Genomic DNA, 13,537 nt, shown 5'->3' on the forward strand with positions numbered 1-13,537 from the left:
AAAAGGAGCCATCCACGCCGGCAAAGGGCCACAGATGTGAGTAATGCCTGTGATTGCCCCTCCTACCATCTGGGAGATCTCACAGGGTAATGAAAGATGAAAGGGAGAACGAGTTCGTGAGACATTAAAATCACCGTTGCCGCCACTTCCAGGACTGTTTCTTCTTCCAAATGCAGGAGAAATGCTCCTTCATCCACTTCATCATGAACACAAAGGATTTTCCACTGAAGTCAGAAATAAGACAAGGATAGTCATAACTCCATTGCTATTCAACATTCTGCTGCAGATGTCAACCAATTCTATCAACAGTGTTAGCTAGTTTTAAGCTCAGGTTATAGGCTTTAAACTGGTAATTGGAAAGCAATTAGCAAGAGGTATAATAATTGAAAAGCAACAGGTAAAACTATATGTGCAAACTTGATTACCTATCGGGACAATGCAAAAGACTGCATGAGAAAACTCCTAATGACAAGAGAAATTGGTAATACAGCAGGTAATGAAATAAGTATTCAAAAATCAATAGACTTCAAATATGCAAACAAAAATAAAACAGTGGAAAAGAACACCCCTATTTACTATAGCAAAAAAAAAAAAGGAAAATAAAATGCTTGCTTAAAAACTTAATATCTAAAACTGACATAAGAAAAACTATAAAATGCATGTCTGCAAGACCCAAGAGCGAACTTAAGCCTTAAAGAAATAAATACCACGTTTTTGCATGGAAAGCTCCACCTCATAAATATATCACTTCTCTCTAATACAAATACGTCAAGGTTTTACCTGGAGGTGCAGAAGTTGATTATAAAATTCAACTGGACAAATCGAATTTGTAGGAATGGCCTGGAAAATCCTGAAAAGGAGTAAGGAAGAGGGACTAAACCTAGCAGATATTAAAATATACCATGAGGCCTTTATGATTAAAATATAGTATTGGCACATGTGCAAATAGACTGAGCAAAGGAACAGAGTAGAAAATCCAAAAATAGAATTATTAACATATACAAATTTGATAAATATTGTAGCACTCATAAGTGAGGGAAATTGATTTTTAATAAGCATGGTGATGCTAGATCTGTTTCCTATACAACAGAATAATTTTCAAGCACATCAGAAATTTAAATGCATCAATAAAACCTGAGAAGCACCAGAAGAAAACAATTGAATTCCTCTCAAACTTGATGGTGGGGAAAGCTTTCTTAGCTAAGATTTAAAATTCAAAAGCAATTAGAGAAAAAATAAACAAATTTTATTACAAATGTTTTTTAAGCATTCATAACAAAGGATGTGTTAAGCAAGGTAAAAAGACAAACTATAAACTGGTAAATATATTTGCAACTTATATCAGAAAGTTTACATGCCTTTTTTTTTTTGAGACAGAGTGTCACTCTGCCACCCAGGCTGGAGTACAGGGGTGACATCTCCACTCACTGCAAACTCCACCTCCCGGGTTCAAGTGATTCTTCTGCCTCAGCCTCCCAAACAGCTGAGATTACAGGCATGTGCCCCCATGCCTCACTAATCTTTTATTGTGTGTAGTTTTAGTAGAAACAGGGTTTCACCATGTTGGTCAGGCTGGTCTTGAACTCCTGACCTCAAATTGTCCACCTGCCTCAGCCTCCTAAAGTGCTGGGATTACTGGCGTGAGCCACCATGCCCAGCCTATATGTCTATAAGAGCTTTGAAAAATTACCAAAATGAAATGGAGAAATTAATAATTGTTTGTAAACAAAGAAATGCCAATGACTCTTGACCATCTGAAAACATGCTGAATCTCCTATATAATAAGATAAATGCAAGTTCAAAATTATATGGAAGTCTCATTATTTACTTATGAGATGGCCGAAAATCCTCAAAGTTTGACAACACACTCTTGGCTATTTCCTGTAAACCTAATGAAAACTATTTTACCTTTGATTTTTCTCTCTGCTGATGTCTGAAGACACATTATCATACCCTTTGTGAATATAAAACTCATACATAGCCCGGACTTGATGGCATGTGCCTGTAGTCCCAGCCCTTTGGGAGGCTGAGGCAAGAGATCCCTTGAGGCCAGAAGTTCAAGACCAGCCTGGGCTGTTTAACATAGTGATATTCCTGTCTCTACAAAAAATTAGCCATGAGCGCTGGCATGCACCGATGGTCCCTGTTGTCAGAGGCATGTGAACCAGAGCAACTCCATCTTGAAAAGGAGCTGGGTAAACTGAGGCTGAGACCTCCTAGGCTGCATTCCTAGATATTTAAGGCATTCTAAGTCACAGGATGAGATAGGAGGACAGCAAAAAATACAGGTCATAAAGACCTTGCTGATACAACAGGTTGCAGTAAAGAAGCCGCCAAATCCCACCAAAGTCAAGATGCCCACGATAGGGACCTCTGGTTGTCCTCACTGCTACACTTCCACCAGCACCGTGACAGTTCGTGGCCTCTGGTCATCCTCCCTGCTACACTCCCACCAGCACCATGACAGTTCGTGGCCTCTGGTCGTCCTCACTGCTACACTCCCACCAGCACCATGACAGTTTATGAATGCTGTGGCAACGTCAGGAAGTACCCTATATGGTCTAAAAATGGGAGGCATGAGTAATCCACCCGTTGTTTAGCATATCATCAAGAAATAACCATCAAAATGGGCCACCAGCAGCCCTCTAGGCTGCTCTGTCTATGGAGTAGCCATTCTTTATTCCTTTATTTTCCTAATAAACTTGATTTCACTTTACAAATTCTCCCTGAATTCTTTCTCGCACGAGATCCAGGGACCCTCTCTGGGGGTCTGGACCGGGACCCCTTTCCTGTAATGCCGTTTACTGGAGAGGCTGAGGCAGAAGATTACTTGAGCCCAGAAAGCCGAGGCTGCGGGGTGAGTTATGATTCACGCCACTGCACTTCGTCCTGGGCTGTGGAACGAGACCCTGTCTCAAAAATATATAAATAAGATAAAATTGAAAAAAATTTAAAACTCCTAGGTAAAAACTGCTGATATTCCAACATGAGTTGATGCAAACTTGATAAAGTTGGTTATCTTGTGGGTTTTCTCCCCAACAACTATAGGTGACTTTTTTTTCTTTTGAGATGGAGTCTCGCTGTGTCTTCCAGGCTGGAGTGCAGTGGTACGATCTCGGCTCACTGCAAGCTCTGCCTCCTGGGTTCACGCCATTCTCCTGCCTCACCCTCCTGAGTAGCTGGGATTACAGGTGCCCATCACCACGCCCGGCTAATTTTTTGTATTATTAGTAGAGACGGGGTTTCACCGTGTTAGCCAGGATGGTCTCGATCTCCTGACCTGGTGATCCGCCCACCTCGGCCTCCCAAAGTGCTGGGATTACAGGCGTGAGCCACCGCGCCCGGCCAACTGTAGGTGTTTGTTTTTTTTTTTTTTTTAAAGAAAATTCCTCAAGCCAGTCCTTCCCAACGCCCCTACCTTGCACTCTGCTGGTGAGTTTTCCTTTTCCCACAAGCTCTGTCTCTGGGTCTCCCTGAGACTCAGCCCATTGTATGTGGGCCCTAGACTGGGCCCTGATGATCTTGAGACCCTCCTTTTGCTCGATACAATTCTATCCTAAGTAGAAGAGATGAACATGTAAATAAGATGAGCCAATGAATGGCTCTCGATGTTTCCAAATGGGAAGTGGCTTTTTCAGACTGAACACGGTGTTAGCCTTCTAAGGAGCCTGGGAAGCTCTCGAAACATGTAACTTCCTGTTGCTTGCTCTTCTAGACCTAAGAGGCAAGGGAGAGGTTCCTTTACAAATTGGAAGCACCTGTAGGATCAAGACCTGCAGCCCATTCATTCTGAATCAAGGGAGCTAAATGCCTTCCAATTGGTGCAACGCAGAGGAATTCTAGTGAGCCAGCCTCCGCCAATGGGAAGAGAAGGTGCCAATTGCCTGACTTCCCCGGCCCCTATAAGGGTTGGGGGGTGGGGCAGAGCAGGTGATGTCTGCTTTGGGAGATGCTTTGGACAGGAAGGAGCCAGCAAGAATAATTCTCTGCAGGGGTGAGTTCTGTTTTTTGTTCTCTTCTCTTTTCCTCATCATCCACTTCCTTACAGTTACAATGGCTAGACCCTCCAGCTGGCCGCACCCAGTGGGTCCATATTGAAAATCACAAGTGAGAGCTAGAGATTCAACTGCAGACATTACCAGCTCTCATTCAGAAAATCCTTGCCCATCTCTGAAACTCAGCTTTTCTGACCCCAAAGTGGAGTCCTAAATTCCCAAGTTTTCTTTCAGCTCTGAGGATCTGAGAGCCAGGAGACTCATAGCACTAGCAAAATTCTAAGACCTGAAAGAGACTTCGTGGGGTCTCCAGGTGTCCAGAGGTCCAGGGTAGCCACTGGCAGATGCAGTCAGGAAAAAATCAAGATAGCTGTAGACGTGAAGAAGAAATCGCGAGGCACAGAGAAGAAAGCTGCAGGATTCAGCAGCACTGACTTTGACACTGCCCCTCTGCAAATATTCCTTCTCAATAAATGCAGGTGTCAGTCACCCACACGGCTCAGCTCATGGGCTTAGGAATTTGGTCAGGTTCCAACTGCTGGTTTCCAACACTCACAGCTTGGGCTGAATTTACTTAACTTAGTTCAACTTTCGTTTTCTCCTTTGTAAAATGGACGGAAAAGGATTCATGGGATATAATTCTTACCAAAACTTAAAGTTATATGGACTCTAGGGTGATCAAGACTCGACCACAGAACCAGATGGAGATGACAGACTTTTATCTTTTAAAAATGTTTACCCATTAGAATAGCGATGTTTAAAATGGAAAATAATCCGTGTTGGCAAGAATGTGGAGAAAAATGAAACTTTAGTGCATTGTTGATGGGGATGGAAAATGGAGAACAGTATGACGGTTCCTCCTGCTGACCTCAGGTGATCTGCCTGCCTCGGCCTCCCAAAGGGCTGGGATTACAGGTGTGAGCCACCACACCCGGCCTGCTTTTTAATGTTTAATTTTTCTGGGTACATAGTAGAAGTATGTATTTATGGGGTACATGAGATACTTTGACACAAGCATGCAATGCATAATCACCACATCATAGAGAATGGGGTATCCGTCCCCTCAAAAATTTATCCTTTGTGTTACAATCCAATTATACTATTTTAGTTATTTTCAATGTATAATTAAATTACTATAGACTATAGTCACCATGTTGTGCTATCAAATACAAGGTCTTATTCATCCTTTCTAATTTTTTTTTGCCCATTAACCATCATCCACTTTCCTCCCCACCCCCCACAACCCTCCCCAGGCTCTGGTCACCATCCTTCTACTCTCTATATCCATGAGTTCAATTGTTTTGATATTTATTTTTTAGAGACACGTTCCCGCTCTGTCACCCAGGCTGGAATACAGCGGTGCAATCTCAGCTCACTGCAACCTCCACCTCCCGGGTTCAAGCAATTCTCATGTCTCAACCTCCCGAGTAGCTGGGATCACAGCTGGCTAATTTTTGTATTTTTTGTAGGGATGGGGTTTCGCCATGTTGGTCAGGCTGGTCTCAAACTCCTGACCTCAAGTGATCTGCCCACCTCAGCCTCCCCAAGTGCTGGGATTACAGGCTTGAGCTACTGTGCCTGACCTGTTTTAATTTTTAGATCCCCAAAATATGTGAGAACATGCAATGTTTGTCTTTCTGTGCCTGGCTTATTTCATGTGTAGATGATCTTGATATACTTCCGTAGGGGATGGAAGTATGCTTTTCCCTTTCTCTGTCTTTATCGATCTCAGATTCATTGGCTGGAGCCTGTGCATTAGTTTCATGAACGACAGATGAACAAAAGCACAGCAAACAAGTTTAGGTGTGCATACCCATGGGAGCACTCAGCGATGAGTAACACTAAGGCGTGGTTAGAACTTAGGCTTATCTGTCATGCTAACAAAAGAACAATACATTCTTTTTTTTTTGAGACAGTTTCACTCTGTCGCCCAGGCTCACTGTAACCTCTGCCTCCCAGGTTCAAGTGATTCTCCTGTCTCAGCCTCCCGAGTAGCTGGGATTACAGGCGCCCACCACCACACCCAGCTAATTTTTCTACTTCTAGTGGAGGTGGGGTTTCGCCATGTTGGCCAGGTTGGTCTCGAACTCCTGACCTGAGGTGATCCACCCGCCTCGGTTTCCCAAAGTGCTGGGATTACAGGCGTGAGCCATCGCACCTGTGGCCAGAACAATACATTCTTAGAAAAGTGAAAAGACAGATGAGAAAGACCTCAAATTCCTGGGATGGTAAATTGTGAGAAGGTAAATGTGTGGGGGAAAAAATGGAGGATGAGGGCTGGCTCATAAGGGTTTGTTGTGTAGATTCGTCTGGTGCCTTCTCAGGGCTGTACGTGTCTGGAGCTGTCTCCGGCGATTAACTTCTGTGTTTCCCGGTAGAGAAGGGGAAAGGGGGCACCTTTACAAACTGATGTCTTGCTTTTCGGCAAATCAAGGGAAGGCAGAGAATTTTTCTTGTGTCTGCTCCTTCTCAAGCATCTTCAGCTCAAAATAGTCCATTTGAAATACACAATAAATTATTATGAACTATAGTCACGCTACTGTGCTATCAAACGCTAGAACTTACTCCTTTATCCGTTGTATTTTTGTGACCGTTAACCAACCCCTCTTCATCCAGCCCCTCCCACCTGCCTTTCCTGTCAATATGTACCATTATCATGTACCAATTTTTAAAACTCAGTACACCAAACTGGAATATTTGAGGGTGGTGTATTCTGCCATCCTTCATTTCTCTGAAAAGCCAGGAACTCCTTGCTCAGACCCACAAACCCACCTGCATCTGGATGTGGGCTCTCCACCCTCTTCCTGCCAAGAGCGCTTCAGACCCAGCCTGTGTCCTCAATTATCCCCTTCTCCTGCTGTTATTTCCTCACTTGCCAACACTGCTTTTCTCTTCTCTACCCCCTTGGATGTACAGACATCCCACAGCATTTCCATCTTTAGGAAAACCTTTTTTTTTTTTGAGACGGAGTCTCACTCTGTCACCCAGGCTGGAGTGCAATGGCGCAATCTCAGCTCACTGCAACCTCTGCCTCCCGGGTTCAAGCGATTCTCCTGCCTCAGCCTCCCAAGTAGCTGGGATTATAGGCGCTCACCACCACACCTGCCTAATCTTTGTATTTTTAGTAGAGATGGGGTTTCACCAGGTTGGCCAGGCTGGTCTCAAACTCCTGAGCTTGTGACCCATCTGCCACGGCCTCCCAAAGTGCTGGGATTACCAGCGTGAGCCACTGCACCCGGCCTGATTTTTTTTTTTTATTGATGCATAATAACTATGTATTTATGGCAAGGGTGGCAGGGAGGAGGGATAAAGAGAGGTTGATTCGTGGATATTAGAAATGGAAGAGGGAATGAGATAGAAGATGTCCCACTGCTACCTTTGAAGAAGGAGGAAAGAGCAAAAATCCAAGGACTGCATGAGGCTTCTAGAAGCTGGAGAAGGCCAGGAAACAGATTCTCCCCCTAGAACCTCCAGAAGGAACCAGCCCTGCCAACACCTCGATTTTAGTCCAGTGATCTTAGCCCATTTCAGGCTTCTAGCCTCCATAACTGAATGTTTTATCTTAAAAATGCTGTGTTGTCGGCCGGGTGCAGTGACTCCCACCTGAAATCCCAGCACTTTGGGAGGCTGAGGCAGACAGATCACGAGGTCGAGAGATCGAGACCATCCTGGCCAACATGGTGAAATCCCGTCTCTACTAAAAATACAAAAATTAGCCGGGCGTGGTGGTGCACACCTGTAATCCCAGCTACTCAGGAGGCTGAGGCAGGAGAATCATTTGAACCTGGGAGGCGGAGCTTACAGTGAGTCGATATTGCACTACTGCACTCCAACCTGGGTGACAGGGTGAGACTCCGTCTCAAAAAAAAAAAAAAAAAAAAAACACTGTGTTGTCTTAAGCCACTAAGTTCATGGTAAATTTGTCATACTAGTGCAACAGGTCACGATTCTTCTTTCCAGGATTATGTCTATAGCTCCCTACCCTTATTCTCCGTAGGAGAGCCAGCCAGAAAGATCCTTCTAAAAGTTATAACCATCCCACACCAGTCCAATCAGGTCCCGTGTGACCTCTTGTGATCATCTCCACTGTCTTCGTCTCGCCCATTCACCTCCACTCATGCCGGTCCTGCGGTTTCTCAACAGCTCCAGGCACATCCTGGCCACAGGGCCGTGGTCCTTGCCCTTCTATCTGGAACTCATCTGATATCCACACAGCCCATTCCATGACCTCTTACCTCCTTCTCTCCTCCAACCTTTTGCTCAGACATCCCTGCTTCAGTGAGCCCTTCCGTCAACCTTTTACAAATTGCAGCAGGGTATTTCTCAATTCTGTTATCTCTCTTGGCTCTTTTTTCCATGGTGCATATAATCTTCCATCACATCATAGTGTGCTCCCATGGGCATGCACACATAAATAAACTTCTGTTTGCTATGCTTTTGTGAATCTGTCTTTCATGAGCATAACATCCAAGGCTCCAGCCAATGAATCTAAGATCAATAAAGAGAGAGAGAGAGAAGTTTTTCCTCCCCTGAAATGTTAGCCGCAGGAGGACAACTTTTTGTGCGTCTTTTGCTCACCAACATATCCCCAGTGCCAAAAATAGAGAGCATAATATTTGACACTGGGATATTTCAGTGAGTGAATCCAGAAGGACTGTGTTATGAACTGAATGTCTGCATCCTTCCCAAAATCCACAGGCTGAAACTCTAACCACCAAGGTAATGGTAGAAGAAGGTAGGGCCTTTGGGAGGTGATTAAGTCATGGGGCCAGAGCCCTCATGATTGGGATTCCAGCCCTTATGAGAGAGACTCCAGCGAGCTCCCTCACCCCTTCCTCCATGTGAGGACGACACAGCAAGAAGGTGCTGTCTATGAACCAGGAAGCCGCCCTCGCCAGATACTAAATCTGCCGGCACCTGGATCTTGGACTTCCAGCCCCCAGAGCTGAGAGAAATCGATGTCTGTTGTTACTAAGCCACCCAGTGTATGGTATTTGTTATGGCAGTCCAGACAGCCTAAGACAGACTGGCCTGTGCAGATACCATCTCACATGTGCAAGTGCATCTGTGAGGTGCAGTTTTGGTTTTTGTTTTGTGTTTTGAGACAGAGTCTCGCTCTGTCACCCAGGCTGGAGTGCAGTGGCGTGATCTCGGCTCACTGCAAGCTCCGTCTCCCAGGTTCACGTCATTCTGCTGCCTCAGCCTCCCAAGTAGCTGGGACTATAGGCGCCTGCCACCACGCCCGGCTAGTTTTTTGTATTTTTAGTAGAGACGGGGTTTCACCGTGTTAGCCAGGATGGTCTCAATCTCCTGACCTCGTGATCCGCCCACCTCAGCCTCCCAAGGTGCTGGGATTACAGGCGTGAGCCACCGCGCCTGCCTTTTGTGTTTTTGTTTTGAGACGGAATCTTGCTCTCTCACCAGGCTGGAGCACAGTGGCGGGATCTCAGCCCACTCACTGCAACCTCCCCCTCCTGGGTTCAAGTGATTCGCCTGCCTCAGCCTCCCAAGTAGCTGGGACTACAGGTGCATGCCACCACGCCCAGCTAATATTTGTATTATTTTTTTTTTTTAGTAGAGATGGGGTTTCACCATGTTGGCCAGGATGGTCTCGATCTCTTGACCTCGTGATCCTCCCCGCTCGGCCTCCCAAACTGCTGAAATTACAGGCATGAGCCACCGCACCCAGCCTCAGGTTGCAGTTTTAGAAGTAGAACCACTGGGTTCCCTAGCAGTGCACACATGATTGCTAGATATTGTGAAAACGCCTTTCAGAGAGGTTCCCCCTGCTTATGTTCCCTTCGGCAGTGAATGAAAGTAAAGCAAAACAATGATGTAATTGTCAACATCCTCCCTTGCCCTGCAAATTTCTTTTCTTTTCTTTTTTTTTTTTTTTTTTTTGAGACAGGGTCTTGCTCTGTCACCCTGGCTGGAGTGCAGTGACACAATCTCCACTCACTATAACCTCTGCCTCCTGGGTTCAAGCAATTCTCCTGCCTCAGCCTCCTGAGTAGCTAGGATTACAGGTACCCACCACCATGCCCAGCTAATTTTTGTGTTTTTAGTAGAGGCAGGGTTTCACCATGTTGGCCAGGCTGGTCTGGAACTCCTGACTTCAGGTGACCCACCTGCCTTGGCCTCCCAAAGGTCTTCACAAAAGGTTTAGCAAAAGGCCTCCCAAAGGCCTTCACAAAAAGTTTAGCGAAAAGAACAATGAGAAGCAGGTAAAATAATTCAGTGAAGCTAAAATCTAGAAAATATATGGTTGGTTAGAAGGCTCTATTAGATTAAAAGTGATCTCAAATTCAACAAAGTTTTTATTCTTAAAAAATGGATCATGTATTAGAGAAATGCAAATCAAAACCACAATGAGATGTCATCTCATTGTGAAAAGTGTTCATTGCAGCACTATTCACAATAGCAAAGACATGGAATCAACCTAAATGCCCATCAGTGATAAACTGGATAAGAAAATGTGATACATAAACACCATGGAATACTATGCAGCCATAAAAAATAATGAGATCATGTCATTTGCAGGAACATAGATGGAGTCGGAGACTATTATTCCTTAGCAAACTAACACAGGAACAGGTAACCTGTGCTAAGCTTTTGTGAAGGTTTTGATATTTTGCTTGCTTCTTCCCCAGAAGAATATGCTTCCCCAGGAAGCATAGAGAATAAAAACTACAAACAATCCATCAGTCTAATGGACTAATCCCAAACATTCAATGCATCTTCAGTTTTTCCACAGGGCAGAGAATCTTTGAGGAAAGGAGGTAAAGGGAGTACATGGCACACAGAATACTCTGCCAAGTAAGCCTTACATTAATCTGTCTTCTTGGGTGGTGTTTTCATCTTCTTGTTTTATTGTTTTATGTTTCCGCAGGTCTCGTGTTTCTCTCTTCCAATCAGTTGTGTTTATCGTGGACACTGAGGTGTTCTCTGCCTTGACTAAAGATGAGTGATGTGAATCCACCCTCTGACACCCCCGTTCCCTTTTCATCCTCCTCCACTCACAGTTCTTGTAATCCACCCTGGACATTCTCTTGCTACCCCGGCTCCCCCTGTGAAAATGGGGTCATGCTGTACATGAGATATGTGAGCAACGAGGAGCTACAATGGTTCAAGCAGTTCTTACTGAATGAGCTCAGAGCTGGCACCACGCCTATCACCTGGGACCAGGTCAAGAGAGCCAGTTGGGCAGAGGTGGTTCATCTCTTGATAGAACGTTTCCCTGGACGACGAGCTTGGGATGTGACTTCAAACATCTTTGCCGTTATGAAGCGTGATAAAATGTGTGCTCTAGTACACAGAGAGATAAATGGTGAGTGTTGATCTGGTGGATAAACTCGGGGTGGGCTTGGCTGCAGGGCAGCTAAATACTCTACTCGCCACCCCTATCGCTTATTGGCCATCTGAACAAGAATGCAAACAGTGGAGGCAGATACTAGATCTAACCCAAAGGCGAAGACTCTCATATGGGCATTTCTTTTAATTTAATTTTTTTTTTTTTTTGAGATAGAGTTTCGCTCTTCTTACCCAGGCTGAAGTGCAATGGCACAATCCCGGCTCATGGCAAACTCTACCTCCCAGATACAGGTGATTCTCCTGCCTCAGCCTCCTGAGTAGCTGGGATTACAGGTGCCCACCACCACACTCAGCTAATTTTTTTTTGTATATTTAGTAGAGATGGGGTTTCACCATGTTGGCCAGGATGGTCTCGAACTCCTGACCTCAGGTAATCCGCCTGCCTTGGTCCCCCAAAGTGCTGGGATTGCAGGTGTGAGCCACTGCGCCCAGCCCATATGGGCATATTTTTTAAAAACTTAACTGAATACTGCTTAAATGCGGTGAACGTCAAATGAAGACATAGAGAAGTAGGGAGTAAAATAGTGCAAAAGCGTATGCCGTGGAAACAGTAAACAGAAGAAAGCTGGTGTGGCTATGCTGATGTCAGCAGTGCTATATTTAAAGCAAGAAGGTTAAAGATTTTAAAGGGCCATTTTGCAGCAACAAAGGATTAATCCCACTGGAGGATGCTGTAATCCAAAAGCTCATCTTCCATATGTATAAAGCAGAGCTGGACTACAGTCGTCCCCTTATCCAAGGTTTTTCTTTCTGAATTTTGTTACCCATGGCCGATCATCGTCAAAAATAGATGAGTATAGTAGAGTGAGATATTCTGAGACAGAGAGAGACCACATTTACATACTGCTTATGATAGTATAGTATTATAATTGTTCTATTTCATTATTATTGTTAATCTCTTACTGTACCTAATTTATAATTTAAACTTTTATCATAACTAGGTATGTATTTTTTTTTTTCCATTTTGAAACGGAGTCTTCATTCTGTCACCCAGGCTGGAGTGCAGTGGTGCGATCTCAGCTCACTGCAACTTCCACCTCCTAGGTTCAAGCAATTCTCATGCCTCAGCCTCCCTAGTAGCTGGGATTACAGGTGCGCACCACCACGCCCGGCTAATTTTTGTATTTTTAATAGAGACGGGGTTTCACCATGTTGGCCGGGCTGGTCTCGAACTCCTGACCTTAGGTGATTTGCCTGCCTCAGCCTCCCAAAGTGCTGGAATTACAGGCGTGAGCCACCACGCCCAGCCTAGGTATGTATTTTTAAAAATCAGTATCTACATGGTTCAGTACTATCCACAGTTTCAGATATCCACCGGGAATCTTGGAACATAGACCCTGCAGAGAAGGGGGGACTACTGTATTAAAGGGAAAATACACCAATCCAGAAACATGATAGGAGCTGTGAACCCGCCTCTCCCAATAGCTTACAAGTAGTCAGTCTCATCAGTAAGAATGGAGAAGACATCAGCTCCACAATTCTAAACATAAACAACAGGAGACTGGGTGCCCAATGACTCCTTAGCCACTGGCACCCCAGCACCTGGCTCAGCACCTAGCATGTTATAGTTGCTCGAATATTAGATGGCTAGAGAGTAATTGATTGTGAAAAGGAACTTTGTTTTGATAAGGCAGCCCCGGAAGTCTTCTTTGAGGAAGTGACGCTAAGGTTGGGACCTAACACGGGAGGACATAGCTCCTCGTGTGGAAAAGAGAGAGAGTCAATAGAAAAGAAAATCAGAGGGGATGGAAACTCCATGGCCCAGTGGTAGAGAAAATCTTAGTGTTAAACAGAAAAATGTTAATATTTACTAAAACCTGATGAAAACATACAGAGAGGCCGGGCACGGTGGCTCATGCCTGTAATCCCAGCACTTTGGGAGGCAGAGGTGGGCAGATCACCTAAGGTCAGGAGATCGAGACCAGCCCAGCCAACATGGTGAAACCTGGTCTCTACTAAAAGTACAAAAAAAAAAAATTAGCTGGGCATGGTGGCGGGTACCTGTAATCCCAGTTATTCGGGAGGCTAAGGCAAGAGAATTGCTTGAACCCTGGAGGCGGAGGTTGCAGTGAGCTGAGATCATACCACTGCACTCCAGCCTGGGTGACAAAAGCAGAACTCCATCTCAAGAAACACACACACACACACACACACACACACACACACACACA

At 44.9% G+C, this 13,537-nt stretch overlaps 1 protein-coding gene across 1 annotated transcript in view; it reads left to right on the plus strand.

Annotated features, from left to right (window-relative positions):
• The first annotated feature begins 10,955 nt into the window (after positions 1-10,955).
• Positions 10,956-13,537, plus strand: part of NLRP8 (NLR family pyrin domain containing 8) — a 49,919-nt gene continuing 47,337 nt past the window's right edge. The window contains exon 1 of the mRNA XM_025365905.1: positions 10,956-11,322. Coding sequence (XP_025221690.1) covers positions 10,956-11,322 — 367 coding nt within the window. The remainder of the gene's footprint in view (positions 11,323-13,537) is intronic.

Source organism: Theropithecus gelada, chromosome 19 (assembly GCF_003255815.1).
Source record: "Theropithecus gelada isolate Dixy chromosome 19, Tgel_1.0, whole genome shotgun sequence".
NCBI classification, from domain to species: Eukaryota; Metazoa; Chordata; class Mammalia; order Primates; family Cercopithecidae; genus Theropithecus; species Theropithecus gelada.